Genomic DNA, 22,295 nt, shown 5'->3' with positions numbered 1-22,295 from the left:
GTGTTAAATCAAAATATATTTTTGATTATTCAAAAAGTAACCAATCTTTGCCTTAACAGCTTTGCACACGTCGCATTCTCTCAACCAGCTTCACCTGGAATGCTTTTCTAACAGTCTCAATAGAGTTCCCACAAATGATGAGCACTTGTTGGCTGCTTTTCCTTCACTCTGCGGTCCAACTCATCGCAATTGGGTTGAGGTTGTGTGATTGTGGAGGCCAGGTCATCTGATGCAGCACTCCATCACTCTCCTTCTTGGACAAATAGCCCTGGAGGTGTGCTGGGTTGTTGTCCTGTTGAAAAATAAATGATAGTCCCACTAAGCCCAAACCAGATGGGATGGCGTATTGCTGCAGAAACATGTGGTAGCCATGCCGGTTAAGTGTGCCTTGAATTCTAAATAAATCACAGACACTGTCACCAGCAAAGCACCCCCACACCTCCTCCCCCATGGTGGGAACTACACATGCAGAGATCATCCATTCACCTACAACGCGTCTCACAAAGACACTGATCAGACCAAAGGACAGATTTCCACCAGTCTAATGTCCATTGCTCGTGTTTCTTGGCCCAAGCAAGTCTCTTCTTCGTGTCCTTCAGTAGTGGTTTCTCTGCAGCAATTCCACCATGAGGCCTGATTCACGCAGTCTCCTCTGAACAGTTGATGTTGAGATGTGTCTTACTAAAACACTTAAGCATTTATTTGGGCTGCAATTTCTGAGGCTGGTAACTAATGAACTTGTCCTCTGCAGCAGAGGTAACTCTGGGTCTTCCGTTCCTGTGGCGGACCTCATGAGAGCTGGTTTCATCATAGCGCTTGATGGGTTTCGCGATTGCACTTAAAGAAACTTTCAAAGTTCTTGAAATGTTCTACATTGACTGACCTTCATGTCTTAAAGTAATGGACTGTCACCTCTCTTTGCTATTTGAGCTGTTCTTGCCATAATATCTTTTACCAAATCGGGCTCTCTTCTCTATACCACCCCTACCGCGTCACAAAACAACTGATTGGCTCAAACGCATTAAAGAAGAAAGAAATTCTGCAAATTAACAAGGCACACTTGTTAATTGAAATGCATTCCAGATGACTACCTCATGAAGCTGGTTGAGAGAATACCAAGAGTGTGCAAAGCTGTCATCAAGGGAAAGGTTGGCTACTTTGAATTCTCAAATATATTTGTTAAAACACTTTTTTGGTTACTACATGATTCCATGTTTTGATGTCTTCACTATTATTATACAAATGTAGAAAATAGTAAAAATGAAGAGAAACCCTTGAAAGAGTAAGTGTGAACAAACTTTTGACTGGTACTGTATATGTATGCATGTACAGTTGGAGTCGGAAGTTTACATACACCTTAGCCAAATACATTTAAACTCAGTTTTTCACAATTCCTGACATTTAATCCTAGTAAAAATTCCCTGTCTTAGGTCAGATAGGATCACCACTTCATTTTAAGAATGTGAAATGTCAGAATAATAGTAGAGAGAATTATTTATTTCAGCTTTTATTTCTTTCATCACATTCCCAGCGGGTCAGAAGTTTATACTCTCAATTAGTATTTGGTAGCATTGCCTTTAAATTGTTTAACTTGGGTCAAACGTTTCAAGTAGCCTTCCACAATAAGTTGGGTGAATTTTGGCCCATTCCTCCTGACAGAGCTGGTGTAACTGAGTCAGGATTCTAGGCCTCCTTGCTCGCACACGCTTTTTCAGTTCTGCCCACAAATGTTCTGTAGGATTGAGGTCAGGGCTTTGTGATGGCCACTCCAATACCTTGACTTTGTTGTCATTAAGCCATTTTGCCACAACTTTGGAAGTATGCTTGGGGTCATTCTCCATTTGGATAACCATTTGCGACCAAGCTTTAACTTCCTGACTGATGTCTTGAGATGTTGCTTCAATATAGCCACATAATTTCTCTCTCATGATGCCATCTATTTTTGTGAAGTGCACCAGTCCCTCCTGCAGCAAAGCACCCCCACAACATGATTCTGCCACCCCATGCTTCACGGTTGGGATGTTGTTCTTCGGCTTGCAAGCCTCCTCCTTTTCCTTCAAACATAACGATAGTCATTATGGCCAAACAGTTCTATTTTATCAGACCAGAGGACATTTCTCCAAAAAGCACAATCTTTGCCCCCATGTGCAGTTGCAAACTGTAGTCTGGCTTTTTTATAGCGGTTTTGGAGCAGTGGCTTCTTCCTTGCTGAGCGGCCTTTCAGGTTATGTCGATATAGGACTCATTTTACTGTGGCTATTGATACTTTTGTACCGTTTCCTCCAGCATCTTCACAAAGTCCTTTGTTGTTGTTCTGGGATTGATTTGCACTTTTCGCACCAAAGTACGTTCATCGTCTCCTTCTTCAGTGCTATAACGGCTGCGTGGTCCCATGGTGTTTATACTTGCGTACTATTGTTTGTACAGATGAACGTGGTACCTTCAGGCGTTTGGAAATTGCTCCCAAGGATGAACCAGAGACTTGGAGGTCTACAATTTTTTTTCTGAGGTCTTGGCTGATTTCTTTTGATTATGCCATGATGTCAAGCAAAGAGGCACTGAGTTTGAAGGTAGGCCTTGAAATGCATCCAAGTGACTCAAATTATGTCAATTGGCCTATCAGAAGCTTCTTTGCCATGACATCATTTTCTGGAATTTTTCAAGCTGTTTAAAGGCACAGTCAACTTAGTGTATGTAAACTTGTCTTTAAGTTATTGTCCTGGTGAAAGGTGAATTTTCTCCCAGTGTCTCTCGGAAAACAGACTGAACCAGGTTTCCTCTAGGATATTGCCGGTGCTTAACTCTATTCAGCTTCTTTTTATGCAAAAAATAAAATAAAATCCCTAGTCCTTGCCAATGACAAGCATACCCACAACATAATGCAGCTACTACCTTATGCTTGAAAATATGAAGAGAGGTACTCGGTGATGTGTTGTGTTGATTTGCCCCAAACATAAAGTTAATTTATATTTTTTCCCCCCTTCTGTTGTACTTTAGTGCCTTATTGCAAACAGGATGCATGTTTTGTAATATTTTTTATTCTGTACAGGCCTCCTTTTCACCCTTTCATTTACATTAGTATTGTGGAGTAACTACAATGTTGTAGCCATCCTCAGGTTTCTCCCATCACAGCCATGTAACTGTTTTAAAGTCACCATTGGCCTCTTGGTGCAATTCCTGAGCAGTGTCCTTCCTCTCCGGCAACTGAGTTAAGAATGATGACTATCTTTGTAGTGACTGGGTGTATTGATCCACCATCCAGTGTCATTAAATAACTTTGCCATGCTCAAAGGGATATTCAATGTCTGCTTTTTAACTCATCTACCAATGGGTGCCCTTCTTTGCGAGGCATTAGGAAATTCAATGTTCGACAAAGGGACCGTACCGATAATTGAATGTGTAAGTTAGAGATGAGGTAGTCATTCAAAAATCATGTTAAACACCATTATTGCACACTGAGTGAGTTCATGTGACTTATTTTGTGACTTGTTATGCAGATTTTTTACTTTGAACTTATTTAGGCTTGTCATAAAGTGGTTTAATACTTACTGACCAAAGACATTTCATGTTTTCATTTAATTAATTTGTTTAAAAAATAATTCCACTTTGACATTATGGGGTATTGTGTGTAGGCCAGTGACAACATCTCAATATAATACATTTTAAATTCAGGCTGTAACAACAAAATGTGGAAAAAGTCAAGATGTGTGAATACTTTCTAAAGGCACTGTGTGTGTGTGTGTGTGTGTGTATATATAAAACACACAAAAAAAGGGACTTCCTGGTTTAAATCAAGATGAAATATTAAAGTGTCATGTGCCTTTCTGAACGGAGCAGCAGTGCAGTACGACTGTCTCTAAAAATAGCCTTTAGAAACCGGTCTGAACAGTGTTCCCCCTCTACCAGTGCAGTCTGCAGGGATACAGTTTACGAGGTGCGTTTGTCATGCAGATATTGTGGAGAAGAGTGGCTTTAGGTCTGAAAGACATTGGGTTATGGAGAGAGCAGAGTTAGGGGTGTGTGTGTGTATATAATAAACTCACACTCGATGCAGCGGCAGCCCATCCTCAGACAGCGTGCGTACGCTTCCAGGGACGACTCACTAGAAAACTGGTCACCTGTCAGGTAGCTACAAAACACACACGACATCAGATAGTCTATAGAAGCCTCCTTTCCCTTCATCATGTGTTCTTCACATCCCCTTCCATGACAGAAGTGAAACATTGAATACAGAATCAAAAAGGTATTTCTGTCTTTGTTGGTTAGTGTAAACACCCCTTTCTCACTTAGCCAGGCAATTCAGACTTTATCAAAGCAACATTGACGTTTTCATTCCTCACTTCCAGGATTATTGTTTCACAGCCAACAAAAGGTTATCACATTAACCTCTTCTCACCATGTTTCAATGGGAGGAAAATGACATTTTCCTACACAATCAAAGCCCAGTTCTCACTGTTAAAAAGGAATTGTTAGAATATACCAATTTAATCTGATATACATCAGAACTGTAGGACACAAATCCCCTTGGACTAGGGAAAAATGTCTGGGAAACTATGCTTTCTCTCTTAGCCATTCATGTGAAGCCAGCATTAGCACAACACTGATTTCAAATACAGTAATCCATTCTTCTCCCTCCCCCACTCCCGCTGTTCTTACGTGTTATGAGATGAGGATATCCAGTAATGAGACAGGGGGTTGTTCATGTCTTCAGGACACACCTGGTCCAGGGCTGAGTCCCAGACGGTGTTCTCTTTGGAAAACAGGTACGTCAGGAACTAGACAGAGGGGGGAGGGAAGACACGCAATCAATATTGGGGTTCTGATGAATACAAAGAAACAGTCCAATGAAGAGCACTACTATGCGAAAACCAGGCACCCTTTGTGATTGTGCTGAACTGAAAGTCAGAGTTTTCTACTAATCACAGGCCCAGACATATGAAGTGTTCTTTCCTGTAGGTAGACACTAGAGGCACTTCCTTTGTCAGACATTTCAGACGAGTCACGTGGTTCGACAATAACTAATAATGTCTCCTTTCCACAGAACTCGGGCACATTCAGGTCTCCAGCAAGATGTGGATGTTATATTCCAAATGAAGTTATATCATGTGAAATGTCAAATCAAATGCTATTGGTCGCATACACATATTTAGCAGATGTTATTGCGGGTGTAGTAAAATGCTTGTGTTCCTAGCTCCAACAGTGCAGTAATATCTAACAATTCACAACAATACACACAATCCTTAAAGTAAAAGGGAATTAAGAAATGATATAAATATTAGGACGAGCGATGTCTGTTGGATGTACTCTCACCACCGTGTAACATGAAAACAGTTAATCATAGTGGCACTTTTATTTTATTGCCTAGGAGAGAGAGGGGGGTGCGATTAGTTTCCCTAGGTAGACAGGTAGAAAATGTTCTCTAGGTCTGGGATTTCAGAGACTTGGGGACAAGCTTAAGAGTGAGAAGGTACCTCATCTTGGTGGAAGAAGGGTTGTTCCACCTCCCTCAGTGGGTCCTTCAGGTACCCAAACATAAACTCCTGCACCTTATTGTTGTCGGTGGCCCACAGCTCCTACGAACACACACACACACAACACATTGTTGCCCAAATATGTTATTCAGGTCATTTGATTTCCTTGTGTATTAACACGTAACACATTTACTAGAGAACTAGTTAAAGTGTATGACAAGTCAAGCGTTGTGTTGTACTGAATCCCTAGGAACTTGGGTAGATAATAATGCTATATCATCCAGTATACCTTCTGGGCCTCCAGAAGGAAAGTCTTGAAGTCTTCTAGTAAGATCTTCTGCTCTGGTCTCTCAATGAACCTGACAGAGGGAGAGCGGTGTTACACAACTCACGTCTACAGTATAACATGATGCTCAGGCTGGGTGTGTGAGTATCTACCTTTGTAGAAAAGGAATCTCCATCTGAAAGACAAAAGTAAAGACAATTATTAAACACAATAAACCTTGTCGTTTCAGTATGACAACACAGCTCCTGTCTTCTGCCTGCCTGCTGGGCCTCATGGTTCCTACCAGAGGCTCTGTGGGTTTTAACGGGCCTCTTGATTCGGGAGCCATTTGAAAAGCAGACAGACAGAGAGAGGGGGTGAGAGAGAAGATTAGGATAGAAGGGTGAAGATGACTTACAGCTTTCTGGGCGTCAAACATCAGGCTGCGATAGAGCTGGGAAAACTGGCTAAAGGACACGTCTCCATTCCTCAACTCCGAGTCCTGAGAGAAAGAGTGAGAGGAGAGGGGGCAATGTTGCCACAGGGTTAGGAAGACACTGGAAACACACACACTGGTGGGGAGGGGTATTAGGGAAATGTGATGAGTGTGAGGATGTTACCGGAAGTTTCTCTCTGAGGAACTTCATGTTGGGGACCCTGTAGTTAACCTGGCACAGCATGCTCTTCAGATCCTTACAGGATATCCTAAAATACACACAACGCCAAGCACACAAATGAAGATGCACACACACTTCTGGAAGAGTGCCATGTCGTGACTTAACCTCAGGACTACTTAAAGGAAGCTGCTTCTGAATGGGAGGGGGGGGGGAGAGAGAGGTGCTCTCTCACACACACAAACACCAGGAAGCTGTGCAGGTCTGTGGCTGAAAGGTTTGTTCCTTCACACCTCCACATCACGTACACACACCAGCCGGAGCTGTTAGGAAGCTTCTTCAAAAACTATTAAGCTGTGCTCATTCCCTAGTTGTGCATACAGTGCATTTGGAAAGTATACAGACCCCTTCCCTTTATCCACATTTTGTTACGTTACATACTTATTCTAAAACGGATTCAATAAAAACATTTCCTCAATCTACACACAATACCCCATAATGACAAAGCGAAAACAGGTTTTTAGAAAATGTTGCACATTTATTACAAATGAAACACCTTATTACATTAGTATTCAGACCCTTTGCTATGAGTCTCGAAATGGAGCTCAGGTGAATCCTGTCTCCATTGATCATCCTTAAGATGTTTCTACAACTTGATTGGAGTCCACCTGTGGTAAATTCATTTGATTTGGAAAGGCACACACCTGTCTATATAAAAAGGTCCCACAGTTGACAGTGCATGTCAGAGCAAAAACCAAGCCATGAAGTCGAAGGAATTGTCCGTAGAGCTCCGAGACAGGATTATGTAAAGGCACAGATCTGGGGAAGGGTACCAAAACATTTCTGCAGCATTGAAGGTCCCTAAGAACACAGTGGCCTCCATTATTCTTAAATGGAAGAAGTTTGGAACCACCAAGACTCTTCCTTGAGCTGGGCGCCCGGCCAAACTGAGCAATCGGTGGAGAAGGGCCTTGGTCAGGAAGGTGACCAAGAACCCGGTGGTCACTCTGACAGAGCTCCTCTGTGGAAATGGGAAAACCTTGCAGAAGGTCATCTCTGCAGCACTCCACCAATCAGGCCTTTCTGATAGAGTGGCCAGACGGATGCCACTCCTCAGTAAAAAAAGGCACATGACAGCCCGTTTGGAGTTTGCCAAAAGGCACCCAAAGGACTCTCAGACCATGAGAAACAAGATTCTCTGGTCTGATGAAACCAAGATTGAACTCTTTGGCCTGAATGCCAAGCGTCACATCTGGAGGAAACCTGGCACCATCCCTACGGTGAAGCATGGTGGTGGCAGCATCATGCTGTGGGGATGTTTATCAGCAGCAGGGACTGGGAGACTAGTCACGATCGAGGGAAAGATGATCAGAGCAAAGTACAGAGAGATCCTTGATGAAGTCCTGAGCGCTCTGGAGCAGGTTCTCAGACTGGGACGAAGGTTCACCTTCCAACAGGACAACAACCCTAAGCACACTGCCAAAACAACACAGGAGTGGCTTCGGGAACAAGTCTCTGAATGTCCCTGAGTGGCCCAGCCAGAGCGCGGACTTCAACCCGATTTAACAATTCTGGAGACTTGAAAATAGCTGTGCAGTGACGCTCCCCATCCAACCTGACAGAGCTTGAGAGGATCTGCAGAGAAGAATGGGAGAAACTCTCCAAACACAGGTGTGTCAAGCTTGTAGCGTCATAACCAAGAAGACTTGAGGCTGTAATCGCTGCCTAAGGTGCTTCAACAAAGTACTGAGTAAAGGGTCTGAATACTTATGTCAATGTGATTATGTTTTTTCTTTTTACAATTGCAAACAATTCTAAAAACCTCTTTTTGTTTTGTCATTATGGGGTATTGTGTAGATGGATGAGAAAAAAAACTATTCTATCAATTTTAGAATAAAGCTGTAACGTAACAAAATGTGGAAAAATAATACTTTCCGCATGCATTGTATGGTTTTACTTTCATCCCAAGTCTGTCCAAAATGCCTCTGGTTGGCCTATATTGCCATTTGCTACAGCAGGTGGCTAGTCATACTGGTCTAAATTATTGATAATACACTAACCCAAACGTACCAAGTCTCCAAAAGAAAAGCATTATTGCTCTCTATTATCTCCAAGCTGATGCAATGCTTTTTCAATCATTTACAGTGCCTTTAGAAAGTATTCAGACCCCTTGACTTAATCCACATTTTGTTAGGTTACAGCCTTATTGTAAAATGTATTACATTGTTGTTTTTCATCAATCTACACACAATACACACAAGGAGCGGCGGACTATGTATTTTTATTAATAACAGCTGGTACACGATATCTAAGGAAGTCTCGAGCTATTGCTCGCCTGAGGTAGAGTATCTCATGATAAACTCTCTCGGTAGGTAGTGTTGTCTACAGGTTATCTGTATTCTTCATAGCAGTTTACATACCACCACAGTCAGAGGCTGGCACTAAGACAGCATTGAATGAGCTATATTCCGCCATAAGCAAACAAGAAAACGCTCACCCAGATGCGGCGCTACTAGTAGCCGGGGACTTTAATGCAGGGAAACTTAAATCCATTTTACCAAATTTCTATCAGCATGTTAAATGTGCAACCAGAGGAAACACTTATACTCCACACAGAGACGCATACAAAGCTCTCCCTCCAATTGGCAAATTAGACCATAATTCTATTCTCCTGATTCCTGCTTACAAGCAAAAGTTAGATTAATAAAAAAGTGGTCAGGTGAAGCAGATGCTAAGCTACAGGACTGTTTTGCTAGCACAGACTGGAATTTGTGCCGGGATTCCTCCGATGGCATTGAGGAGAACACCACATCAGTCATTGGCTTCATCAATAAGTGCATCGATGACGTCGTCCCCACAGTGGCCGTACGTACATACCCCAACCAGATGCCATGGATTACAGGCAGCAGCCGCACTGAGCTAAAAGGCTAGAGCTGCCGCTTTCAAGAACTGGGACTCTAACCCGGAAGCTTATAAGAAATCCCACTATACCCTCCGACGAACCATCAAACAAGCAAAGCATCAATACAGGACTAAGATTGTACTACACCGGCCCTGACGCTCTTCAGATGTAGCAGGGCTGGCAAACCATTACAGGCTACAAAGTAAAGCACAGCCGAGAGCTGCCCAGTGACACAAGCCAACCAGACGAGCTAAACTACTTCTATTCTCGCTTTGAGGCAAAAAAAAAAACTGAAACATGCATGAGAGCACCAGCTGTTCCAGAAGACTGTGTGATCACACTCTACGCAGCCGATGTGAGTAAGACCTTTAAACAGGTCAACATTCACAAGGCCGCAGGGCCAGACGGATTACCAGGACGTGTACTGCGAGCATGCGCTGACCAACTGGCAAGTGTCTTCACTGACATTTTCAACCTCTACCTGTCAGAGTCTGTAATACTAAAATGTTTTATACAGACCACCATAGTGCCTGTGCCCAAGAGCACCAAGGTAACCTGGCTAAATGACGACCGACCCGTAGCACTCATATCTGTAGCCATGAAGTGCTTTGAAAGGCTGGTTTCATCCCAGAAACCCTAGACCCACTCCAATTTGCAAACCGCCCCAACAGATCCACAGATGATGCAATCTCTATTGCACTCGACACTGCCATTTCCCACCTGGACAAACGGAACACCTATGTGAGAATGTTATTCATTGACTACAGCTCAGCGTTCAACACCAGTGCCCTCAAAGCTCATCAATAAGCTAAGGACCATGGGACTAAACACCTCCCTCTGCAACTGGATCCTGGACTTCCTGACGTGCCACCCACAGGTGGTAAGGGTAGGTAACAACATTTGCCACGCTGATCCTCAATACAGGGGCCCCTCTGGGGTGCGTGCTCAGTCCCCTCCTGTACTCCCTGTTCACTCATGACTGCATGGCCAGGCACGACTCCAACACCATCATTAAGTTTGCCAATGACACAGTGTTAGGCCTGATCACCGACAACGACGAGAGAGCCTATAGGGAGGTTAGAGAACTGGCCGTGTGGTGCCAGGACAACAACCTCTCCGTCAATGTGATCAAGACAAAGGAGATGATTGTTGACTACAGGAAAAAGACGACCGAGCACACCCCATTCTCATCAACAGGGCTACAGTGGAGCAGGTTGAGAGCTTCAAGTTCCTTGGTGTCCACATCACCAACAAACTAACATGGTCCAAGCACACCAAGACAGTCATGAATAGGCCACGACAAAACCTATTCCCCCTCAGGAGACTGAAAAGATTTGGCATGGGCCAAGTCTAGGTCCAAGAGGCTTCTAAACAGCTTCTACCCCCAAGACATAAGACTCCTGAACAGCTAGTCAAATGGCTACCCCCATACACCACTGCTCCTCTCTGTTGTAATTTATTAAAGTAACTATGCATAGCACTACCTACATGTACATACTACCTCAACTAACCGGTGCCCCCACACATTGACTATGTACCGGTACCCCCCTGTATAAAGTCTCACTATTGTTATTTTACTACTGCTCTTTAATTACTTGTTACCTCTTATTCTTATCTGTATTTTTTGAAACTGCATTGTTGGTTAGGGGCTCGTAAGTAAGCAGTTCACTGTTGTATTCGCCGCATGTGACTAATCCAATTTGATTCGAATACCCCATAATGACAAAGCAAAAATTGGTTTAAACATTTTTGCTAATTTATTTAAAAAATATATATATTTACATAAGTATTCAGACCCTTTACTCAGCACTTTGTTGGAACACCTTTGGCAGCAATACAGCGAAGAGTCTTCTTGGGTATGATGCTACAAGCTTGGCACACCTGCATTTGGGGAGATTCTCCCATTCTTCTCTGCAGATCCTCTCAAGCTCTGTAAGGTTAGATGGGGAGCGAAGCTGCACAACTATTTTCAGGTCTCTCCAGAGATGTTAGATCGGGTTTAAGTCCGGGCTCTGGCTGGGCATTCAGAGACTTGTACTGAACCCAGGTTTTTAATCAAGAATCTCTGTACTTCGCTCCGTTCATTTTGCCTCAATCCTGACTAGTCCCCAGTCCCTGCTGCTGAAAAACATCCCCACAGCATGATGCTGCCACCACCATGCTTCACCGTAGGGATGGTGCCAGGTTTCCTCCAGATGTGATGCTTGGCATTCAGCCAAAGAGTTCAATCTTGGTTTCATCAGACCAGAGAATCTTGTTTCTCAAGGTCTAAGAGTCTTTAGATGCCTTTTGGCCTCCCTGACCAAGACCCTTCTCCCCGATTGCTCAGTTTGTCTAGGTGGCCAGCTCTAGGAAGTGTCTTGGTGGTTCCAAACTTCTTCCATTTAAGAATAATGGAGGCCAATGTGTTCTTGGGGACCTTCAATGCTGCAGAATTGTTTTGGTACCCTTCCCCAGATCTGTGCCTTGACAAAATCCTGTCTCAGAGCTCTACAGACAATTCCTTTGACCTCATGGGTTGGTTTTTGCTCTGACGTGCACTGTCAACTGTGGAACCTTATATAGACAGGTGTGTACCTGTCCAAATCATGTCCAGTCAATTGAATTTAACACAGGTGGACTCCAATCAAGGATCTCAAGGATGATCAATGGAAACAGGATGCACCCGAGCTCAATTTCCAGTCTCATAGCAAACGGTCTGAATACTTGTGTAAAGGTTTCTGTTTTAAATTTTTTATACATTTAAAAATACATCTAAAAAACTGTTTCACTTTGTCTTTATGGGGTAGTGTGTAGATTGCCGAGTAAAAAAAATAAAATGTATCCAGTTTAGAATAAGGTTGTAACATAACATAAAATGTGGAAAAAGTCAAGGGGTCTGAGTACTTTCCGATGATACTGTATTTAGTTCATATCCAAAATCACTGATTGATTTAACTTACTTGTCTTCTCTGTTGCGATCGACGGCATAAAACTGCTTCCGTAACCACCTGGGTGAAAAAAAGAGTTACATTGAAGAATGAGTCTTCGACACCCAAAGTGCTGCGATAACCATTTGCAACGTACCATCAAGTGATGCCCACTCAGCCTACCCAACCGAATAAAGGTGTACCTCTCTATCTGTAGAGGGGTGGGGGATTTGAGTGTGTCTGCCACCAGCCAGGTCAGCCCCTTCACCCACATGGTCATCTCCTCATCAGATGTCGCTGGGGAGAGAGGTCAAGGGTTAGGCGTCAAAGTCCTGACATTCAAGTTCCATAATATGGTATGGGTGTGTCTCTACCTGACAAAACGGAAAGCTTTGGTGTGTACTTAGTATTTACCTGCTAGGCTGAGCGCTTTGAGGCGGAACTCAGTGCCGTGTAGGATGACGAAGCAGTGAGCCTGGTCTAGTCGTGCTGTAGAGTCCTCCACATAGCGCTCAAAGTCCCGAGACTTCTGGCCCGCTCGGATCTCCTTTATCTCTCGGATATCAACTGGAGGGGAGACACATACAGGGGTCAGCCAAGTCACTCCAACATGAAACAGTCTGTTAAGGTTAGCTAAACAGTATCCACCAATCACATTTGGTTTGCACATTGTCAAGCAGAGCAGAGGGTTACCAATGCATGACATATTAAGACACTGCTCTTTAGTCCAGCCACACTATTGCAACAGACTGGCCAAGGGAAAGACCTTCAGAGGACCACAACCTCAAGCCACACACACACCTGCTCACTATAAGGGCCGACCGGGCCTCAACAGAGGAGACAGAACAAGAGCTTTCCTTCTTTGCCTTGCAGATGGTGATCAAAAGCTAATGAACAGAAACCTGAGTAGCCCAACTCAGTGCATATAAGGCATCCCTTGAACTTCGTCATAAATCACGTCAATGGGAGATTTGTGCAAGACAACTAGTTACTGTATAAATGGGCATCTCAAGTTCTAATTTGGCCAGAAGAATGAGCTGTAAAGCATATGGAGAGTTGAAGTTACGGACAGTAGCAAAGTGGGATTGTGTTAGTGACAGTGTTGAGGTACACCGATTGTCCTGGTGCAGTTAGTTAGGCGATAAGATATTCACACACAGCTCTGCTCCTGCTCCTCTTCCTGCCCTAAACCACATCCTGTGCTGCTCTGCCGCCTACACGGTGTGTCTGTGTGTGCGTACGTACCCACCTTCTTTCATCTCGAAGAATCTCACACACACAAAACACACATCTACTTTGCATCACATGCATCTATGCAGCCGACTTCCGTTGAGACTAAGTCAATCTGACAGGTTGATATTCGAGAGAACATGTAAGTCAGTCTAAATATTTACAGAGTTATTGAGAGGCTCCAGGAAATAAGAGCTAGCCAGAGGTGTGACCTTACACAGGGAGAGGAGAGGAGGCATCCTGACTAACATACCAACACGTCTCTCCCTCTCTGCTCTCCACTTTACTTCCCTCTACCCCATTAACCTTCCTCTCATTGGCTCACAACTATCTTTGTTTACTTTAGGGATAATATGCATGTTTGAGGATGAAAGCATGGAAGGATAACAAACTACACTGAAGAGTAGTTTGTTTTGAAGTATTAGAGCAGAGCTGTTGAACTTTGAACAAACTAAATTGGCCAATGCACAGTCACCCATGATGCAGGCTATATTTGACTGTGGTATTGCAGAGGTTGTCCTTTTTCATTAGACTTGTGTACTGAAAGGATGGAAAATCCTAGTCCAAGGCATGCCATTGGCCTACATATACTGACTGAGTTTCCACAGAGGCGTGCAGGTGCCTTTGCCGGAACACACACCTCTCTCTCAAATCTGAGACGGTTTCAGCATATCTAAACATCTCCCACCAAAAAAAAAAAACAGTATTCGTCAGAATCTCACCACAACATTTACATTTTAGTCATTCATCAGAAGATCTTATCCAATGTGACAGCTACAATAACTATCAAAAGGAAGCTCATGGTCCACACAGAATGGAACCAGGCCAGCCACCACTGCATGTCTGCAGTTACTGGGTTTCGGGTTCTGTTGTGTGCAGTCACTGATGTAGCCAACTCAACGCCTTTATCCATGTAAACCCTCTTTCCTATAGTGGGATTCTAATAAAGCATGATCCTTATGGACTCAAAAATAGCTTCACTCAGAAAAAAAAACAGGTTTGGTTTCAGATTTGTTTGTGTTGTTTATGCAGTGGCTTGGGACTGATTTGTGCTTACTAAACAAGGGCATGGAGATATCTGGGGGAATCATTGAGTCCTGCGTGTCTCGATTCTCTCTCGCTGCCTTCAGGCTTGTCGGTACAAATGAGAACCTATGTTGTCCACATTCTCAGGTCACACTGAGTGCAAGTGCCAGTGCTACATTCTGCCAACACTGGGATTTCAGTCTTAGTGACACTAGCTAAACCAGCAAGTCTTACAACATACAAGTATCATGTTAAGAAATCCCAGTAACACCTGTTCAAACAAGAGTTTAGATTTGTCAAGTAGGCTTATTTACGGCATGTTCCTAGCTGGCTGAGAGTATAAAGACATACTGTCTACCACTACACCAAAACCCAGATGTTTGTGTGTTGATGCAAGCTATGACTGTGGTTAGATAAAGGCACACACACCCACACACCAGGCCTGGTGTGTTTGAGATGAGGTAAGGGGGTCACCTGCTTGATGTGTGTTTGGGACAGGACTGTCTCGGCCACACTGACATTTTGGGTCTCTGTCTGTTTCGTGTAGAATTGTCGCGGTGCACTTAGACCTAAGCTGTGGTCTTCGCTTGAGATTCAGTCAAGGGTAGGGTGGGGAAAGCAGCAGTGAGGCGGCTGGGGTAGGGTTTGATAGGTTACTGAGCCACCAAAACAGTTATGTCGTGCAGTCCTTCACTCCTGTGTGGTCAGGGTACATCAAGTAAGTGAACTGCTTTTCACCAGTCACAATTTGAATACTACTACATCACTTATTATATGCCAAATGTTTATCAGGGGACCAAGAGCACACCAATCACTAAGGAGGTATTGACACATTGACTAGGTACAGGTAGGCCTTGTAAATGTTATTTCCTTTTTGTCTTATTTACCCATCTTTTCTTACATTTTAACTCTGCATTGTTGGAAAAGGGCTGTAAGTAAGCATTTCACGGTAAAGTCTACACCTGTTGTATTCGGGACATGTGACAAATACAATTAGATTTGTATTAAATTCAAATTACATTTGATAATTTACTAGGGAGAATTATCTATAGGCATACAGCAGGTAATTACACAGATTCTTTATTTCCTCTCGGAGGCAACCAGCAGGCAACAATAATGCTGAGTCAGTGGTGATGTGAGAGACCCACTGATCTCCCCGTCGTCGATAGGTCGGAACACTAAAATGGCGCCCTGATTCTTTCCCAAATGATCCCACACTTCCAGTAAAAATGATCCATTCTATTTTTAAGGAGACACATTCGCCAATATCATCTCACTCAAAGAGTAGGATATCATATGCCGACGTTGTCAAGTACCGAAACTCCTCCACGGAGTTGAGCAAAGAATTGTTTTTTCTAAATTAACCTGACTCCTTAAAGTTGCTATGTATCCATACTTCAAAAATGTAAAACGTTAAACCGTTTACCTGTGTTTGTTGTTGCGTGCCTTAATTTGTTTCCTGAAATCCATACGTTTTAATAAAATGGTATGCGCTGTGCACATTGAATCTCATGTAAAAATCAGTCAGTCGTTGGTTGTAGCAATAAGATTAAGGTTTTATTTATTTTTTTAAAGTATGGATTTAAGCAAACAAAGGACAACCATAGGTACATGGTGGTGGGGGTCGTTTAAACCTCTTTTTCCTTTCTCCTTGGCTGCATCCGGAGCAGAGTACAGCTGTGTGAGAGGCATCCTGCTACCCGGGAGACCGTTCAGAGTGAGGGGCGCACGCACAAGACTCCCTTCACGAAAACACACAGGGCCTGTGATGAATTTGACACTTCTATCCAGCATGCTTTTCTACACTTTATTTAACACTGGGACAAAATGATATGTAGGCCATGTTCAAATGGGGCCAAATAAGGATGTTTCAATAGGCTATAGGCCCCAATTTTTGAATTTGCTCTGGCCTCGTGTGACATGGTTTTTCCAGTATCTGAACATTGAGCACACTTCAAATCCCATAACTGCTTCATTATAGTACAAACAAATACACAATTTTGTAATTGTACTCGTCTAATCACAAGCTACTGGACAGAATTACATAGCAAGTGTTTTGTTATTGTGTGACACTCCTGCAGCTTTGTTGTTTTGTAAAAACATTCCTGTTTATGACAGCAGGTAAACAGACCGGTTTGGCATCATATTCTCCTGTCAGAACATATTCTGTATGACAGTGACGACCAGTTGTGACAGTGTGATCAGTTACCCAATATTTTTTTAACAAAGATAGGCCTAAATTGTATTCATTGGATGAAACAGAACATCATTCAGCCTGTGCATTGCACACGTTTTCAAATGTGAGAGCCATACTCACTTTCTCCCTCTATTTTGTCTGTGCCTCGGGTCCAGATAATTGTCCTCGTCTCAAGTTTGACCTGAAATGTTCTTCTCTCAGGTCGCTGGGACTTTTTGGAGTAAAACAAAGTCAACACGGTCCCCAATTCCAGATCCCGGTAAAGATTGTTCATCTCGGTGTCACTCTCAATCCACGGAATGGGTCCGTTGGAAAAGAAGCCCGAGGTCCCAGCCATGTTCACTTCCCCCGTTTGTTGTCCTTTTCCTTTCAGAACAATCTCCACAGCCCGGGGCTAGACAGAGACAGGGATACCTAATGAAGAGGGGGAAAACCCATGAAAACCTATTCTCTGGAGTTGATCATCTATATGGCTACGGTCTGTCAAACTTGCATATTGCCTTACTGTTAGAAATATGTCTAGGTGAGTTTAGGTGTAGGCCTAAACCTATGTTATTAGGGTCATATTTTGTGCAGTAGGCCTACAGGTGCTGGACTGAGAAAATGACAGACGTGCACCAATCAACTGTAGCTGACCACACACTAGTTATGGGAATATACAACCCGATTTACATCATTTTAGAACACTTTTCTCACGAAGATAATACATGGAAATCCACAGGTTTTAACTGTAATCCGCGGCACATTTAAATAGGTTAGATAGGCCAGTTTCAGAGGGTTCAAATCCTATTAGCTAAATAGAATCGCTTTCCTTCCCAAGCTACCCATAAAGTTTATTTCCATGGGCCCAGATTCTGCTCTTTTTGTAACAAGCAATACAAAATAACATTCGTTGCGAAAGGGAGAACGGATACACTGCGAGGCAAGGAATTCCGTGCTACATTTTCCTAAAGGCGAGGGTGGTGGGCAGTTGTTCGGCCAAGGAAGTATGGCTGAATTCAACGCAGACAAACCCAGTTAGCTATCGCCATAGCCTTTATTTTAGGTCACCCTTCTAGTACCCTTCGTCTTACCGTCTCAAAATCCAACTGGAACACGCGAGCAGCGCAACAATAGCAGAACAACACCTCGGTATATCGCCGCAATCACGGCCCCGCTCATCTCCGCCGGTCCAACTTCGGCAGTCTTCCCCTTTTTCGTGATTATATCATTGTGGTCCCGACAGTGTACGTACGCTTCAGTCGTGAGGAGAAAGATCCCTTTTCCTTTTGCGTCCTGTCACAGTTCCCCATCGACGGAGAGAGCCATAGGCAAGTTTTGTCTGTATCATGCACGGCTCGGGCCCTTCCCCCATCCGACCCCTCTGTACAACAAAGCATCGGATAGATCGGCCTCTTAAAGATACAGCACTTACTTTTCCACCCCTGTCTACTTTGTTTTCATAATGATCTGTTTACTATAAGTAGGCTAACTAACCATAGCTAATTATTTCGCGCCTTTGGTCAGTGTCTGTTCCGTCAGAAAGTATTCAAACCCCTTGACTTTTTCCACATTTTGTTGTTACAGCCTGAATTTAAAATGGATTAAATTGAGATTTTGTGTCACTGGTCTGCCTACACACAATACCACATCATGTCAAAGTGGAATTATGTATTTAGACATTTTTACAAACTCATAAAAATGGATTGAGTCAGTAAGTATTCAACCCCTTTGTTATGCCAAGCCTAAATAAGTTCGGGAGTAAACAGTCGCATAAGTTGCATGGACTCACTCGGTGTGCAATAATAGTGTTTTTTGTTGTTGAATGAGGACCTCATCTCTGTACCCCACACATACAATTATATGTAAGGTCCCTTAGTTGAGCAGTGAATTTCAAACAGATTCAAACACAAAGACCAGGGAGGTTTTTCAATGCCTTGCAAAGAAGGGCATCTATTCCTAGATGGGTGAAAAGCAGACTTTGAATATCTATCTTAGCATGGTGAAGTTATTATTACACTTTGGATGGTGTATCAATACACCTACTCACTATAAAGATAAAGGTGTCCTTCCTAACTCAGTTGCCGGAGAGGAAGAAAACCAGTCAGGGATTTCACCATGAGGCCAATGGGGACTTTAAAACAGTTACAGAGTGATGGCTGTGATAGCACAAAACTGATGATGGCACAACAACATTGTAGTTACTCCACAATACTAACATAAATTACAGAATAAACAGAATACAAATATTCCAAAACATGCATCCTGTTTGCAATAAGGCACTAAAGTAAAACTGCAAAAAAATGTGGCAAAGAAATGAACTTTATGTCCTGAATACAAAGCATTATATTTGCAAATCCAACACAACACATCGCTGAGAACTACACTTTATATTTTCAATAAAGTAGTGGCTGCATCATGTTATGGGTATGGCTGTCATTGGCAAGGACTAGGGTTTTTTTTTTTTAAGAATAAAAATTAACAGAATAGAGCTAAGCACAGGCACAATCCTAGAGGAAAACCTGGTTCAGTCTGCTTTCCAAGAGACACTGGGAGAAAAAGTCACCTTTCAGCAGGACAGTAACCTAAAACGCAAGGCCAAATATACACTGGAGATGATTAGCAAGATTTTCCTAAGTGGCTTAAATTGGCCTGAAAATCTATGACAAGACTTGAAAATGGCTATCTAGCAATGACCAACAACCAACTTGACAGAGCTTGAAGAATAATTTGAAAATATTGTACAATCCAGGTGTGCAAAGCTCTTGTATTGACTCAGGGGTGTGAATACTTATGTAAATGAGATATTTCTGCATTTCATTTTCAATACATTTGCTAAAATGTCTAAAAACATGTTTTCACATTGTCGTTATGGGGTATTGTGTGTAGATGGGTGTGGAAAAAAAATATTGAATCCATTTTTTAATTCAGGCTGTAACACAAAAAAAATGTGGAAAGGGGCAAGGGGTGTGAATACTTTCTGAAGGCACTGTACTTGTACAATACATTGCCAACCAGTGGCATTAGGATGCATTTGCATACAAACTCACAAACCTGCTGAAAAAAAGTAGACTACAAGCCTGAATATGACATATTCTGAGTGTTTTTACGCAATGTAGTCGTGTAATTTATTACACTTTAGTCCAGAAGTCTCCAACCCTGTTCCAGGACAGCTACCCTCCTGTAGGTTTACACTCCAACCCTGTTCCAGGACAGCTACCCTCCTGTAGGTTTACACTCCAACCCTGTTCCAGGACAGCTACCCTCCTGTAGGTTTTCACTCCAACCCTGTTCCAGGACAGCTACCCTCCTGTAGGTTTTCAATCCAACCCCAGTTGTGACTAACCTGATTCAGTTTATCAACAAGTTTATGATTAGAATCAGGTGTGCTAGATTAGGGTGGGCGTGAAAACCTACAGGAGGGTAGCTGTCCAGGAACAGGGTTGGAGTGTAAACCTACAGGATGGTAGCTCTCCAGGAACAGGGTTGGAGTGAAAACCTACAGGATGGTAGCTCTCCAGGAACAGGGTTGAAGTGAAAACCTACAGGAGGGTAGCTCTCCAGGAACAGGGTTGAAGTGAAAACCTACAGGATGGTAGCTGTCCAGGAACAGGGTTGGAGTGTAAACCTACAGGATGGTAGCTCTCCAGGAACAGGGTTGGAGTGAAAACCTACAGGAGGGTAGCTGTCCAGGAACAGTGTTGGAGTGTAAACCTACAGGATGGTAGCTCTCCAGGAACAGGGTTGGAGTGTAAACCTACAGGAGGGTAGCTCTCCAGGAACAGGGTTGGAGTGAAAACCTACAGGATGGTAGCTCTCCAGGAACAGGGTTGGAGTGAAAACCTACAGGATGGTAGCTCTCCAGGAACAGGGTTGGAGTGAAAACCTACAGGATGGTAGCTCTCCAGGAACAGGGTTGAAGTGAAAACCTACAGGATGGTAGCTCTCCAGGAACAGGGTTGGAGTGAAAACCTACAGGATGGTAGCTCTCCAGGAACAGGGTTGAAGTGAAAACCTACAGGAGGGTAGCTCTCCAGGAACAGGGTTGGAGTGAAAACCTACAGGATGAGGGCTCTCCAGGAACAGGGTTGGAGTGAAAACCTACAGGATGGTAGCTCTCCAGGAACAGGGTTGGAGTGAAAACCTACAGGATGGTAGCTCTCCAGGAACAGGGTTGGAGTGAAAACCTACAGGATGGTAGCTCTTCAGGAACAGGGTTGGAGTGAAAACCTACAGGATGGTAGCTCTCCAGGAACAGGGTTGGAGTGAAAACCTACAGGAGGGTAGCTCTACAGGAACAGGGTTGGAGTGAAAACCTACAGGATGGTAGCTCTCCAGGAACAGGGTTGGAGTGAAAACCTACAGGATGGTAGCTCTCCAGGAACAGGGTTGAAGTGAAAACCTACAGGATGGTAGCTCTCCAGGAACAGGGTTGGAGTGAAAACCTACAGGATGGTAGCTCTCCAGGAACAGGGTTGGAGTGAAAACCTACAGGATGGTAGCTCTCCAGGAACAGGGTTGGAGTGAAAACCTATAGGATGGTAGCTCTCCAGGAACAGGGTTGGAGTGAAAACCTACAGGATGGTAGCTCTTCAGGAACAGGGTTGGAGTGAAAACCTACAGGATGGTAGCTCTCCAGGAACAGGGTTGGAGTGAAAACCTACAGGATGGTAGCTCTTCAGGAACAGGGTTGCAGAGCCCTTCTCTAGGCTATAGGCCTAGTGCTCTTTGACTAAATGTAATCCAACATTGTCCTTGGTGCACCACATCCCATTTACAGTCATTTCAAGTACATAAATAATTAGTGTTCTTGCTGAAAGCCAAAGTCATACTCCTATGACACCCATAGAGTGCCCTGAAACTCACCACAAAACATGTAACTACAAACAGGTTCACACATCCACTCTTTGTCTAATCTTTATCAAGTCATACAATGACAATTGTTACAAATATTTGTTTAAGTCATGATCTGGATTGTAATAGACTACTTGTGTCATTATGTGGGGAGTTTTGACCTGTTTTTAAAACAGAGCCCTCATGTGGTCTCAAGAGGTACCGAAAATAAGTTTCCGTTTCAGAAAGATGACAATGTCATGTGTTGAGTTGTGATTTCATTTCACTTTTCTTTCTGAACTGAGTGTACACATAGACCCATAAACAGGACAGGTCACTACAGCAGGAATACACAGCACAGACAGAAACTGTAGAGCCAACACAACACACAACAGCACAGCACGCAACCCCTGTTACCTCCAAAAGGACATAAGATCATTGAGAATTGTATTGCGACCACCACCCTGACTGGCCACTGTTAATTATCTGACAGGATTACATTTCTCTCTCTCTCTAAATGTATTGTGTGTTCTGATACACTATCCCATTGTGCTGTATTTTTGATTCAAGTCATTCAGAAACTTGAATATAAGCTTGATGAACAATATGAATTTGGCTGTGACTGACAACTGCTGGATATTATGTAGAGTACATCACTGCCATAATGGGTACTGTAGTTAATGATTGATCTTATTCATGTCAAATATCTTCCAGCAGTTGATGTTTTAGCCATTACATAAGAAAACTTAACTTTAATCTCTCAGGGAAAGAAAGCAGTAGAAATGATGAGATGTATGTTTTATTCTCAAATAATCTACAAAGGCAAAAATAATTAGCAAACAACAAACAAACTAAATGGCTAAAGAATG

At 43.2% G+C, this 22,295-nt stretch overlaps 1 protein-coding gene across 2 annotated transcripts in view; it reads right to left on the bottom strand.

Annotated features, from left to right (window-relative positions):
* The window catches only part of plcg1 (phospholipase C, gamma 1), a 39,886-nt gene extending 21,896 nt beyond the window's left edge, over positions 1 to 17,990 (bottom strand). For both annotated transcript variants that reach the window (XM_014134666.2, XM_014134667.2), the window contains exons 1-12: positions 17,688 to 17,990; positions 16,735 to 17,028; positions 12,576 to 12,728; positions 12,365 to 12,458; positions 12,195 to 12,242; positions 6,357 to 6,441; positions 6,155 to 6,238; positions 5,910 to 5,932; positions 5,761 to 5,830; positions 5,472 to 5,573; positions 4,657 to 4,775; positions 4,044 to 4,129 (exon numbers count right to left, since the gene is read on the bottom strand). In XM_014134666.2, coding sequence (XP_013990141.2) covers positions 4,044 to 4,129; positions 4,657 to 4,775; positions 5,472 to 5,573; positions 5,761 to 5,830; positions 5,910 to 5,932; positions 6,155 to 6,238; positions 6,357 to 6,441; positions 12,195 to 12,242; positions 12,365 to 12,458; positions 12,576 to 12,728; positions 16,735 to 16,951 — 1,081 coding nt within the window. In that variant the 5' untranslated portion in view covers positions 16,952 to 17,028; positions 17,688 to 17,990. The remainder of the gene's footprint in view (positions 1 to 4,043; positions 4,130 to 4,656; positions 4,776 to 5,471; positions 5,574 to 5,760; positions 5,831 to 5,909; positions 5,933 to 6,154; positions 6,239 to 6,356; positions 6,442 to 12,194; positions 12,243 to 12,364; positions 12,459 to 12,575; positions 12,729 to 16,734; positions 17,029 to 17,687) is intronic.
* Between the last annotated feature and the right edge of the window lie 4,305 nt (positions 17,991 to 22,295).

This window comes from Salmo salar, chromosome ssa13, assembly GCF_905237065.1.
Source record: "Salmo salar chromosome ssa13, Ssal_v3.1, whole genome shotgun sequence".
Classification (NCBI taxonomy): domain Eukaryota; kingdom Metazoa; phylum Chordata; class Actinopteri; order Salmoniformes; family Salmonidae; genus Salmo; species Salmo salar.
This window is presented reverse-complemented; position numbering and strand designations above follow the sequence as displayed.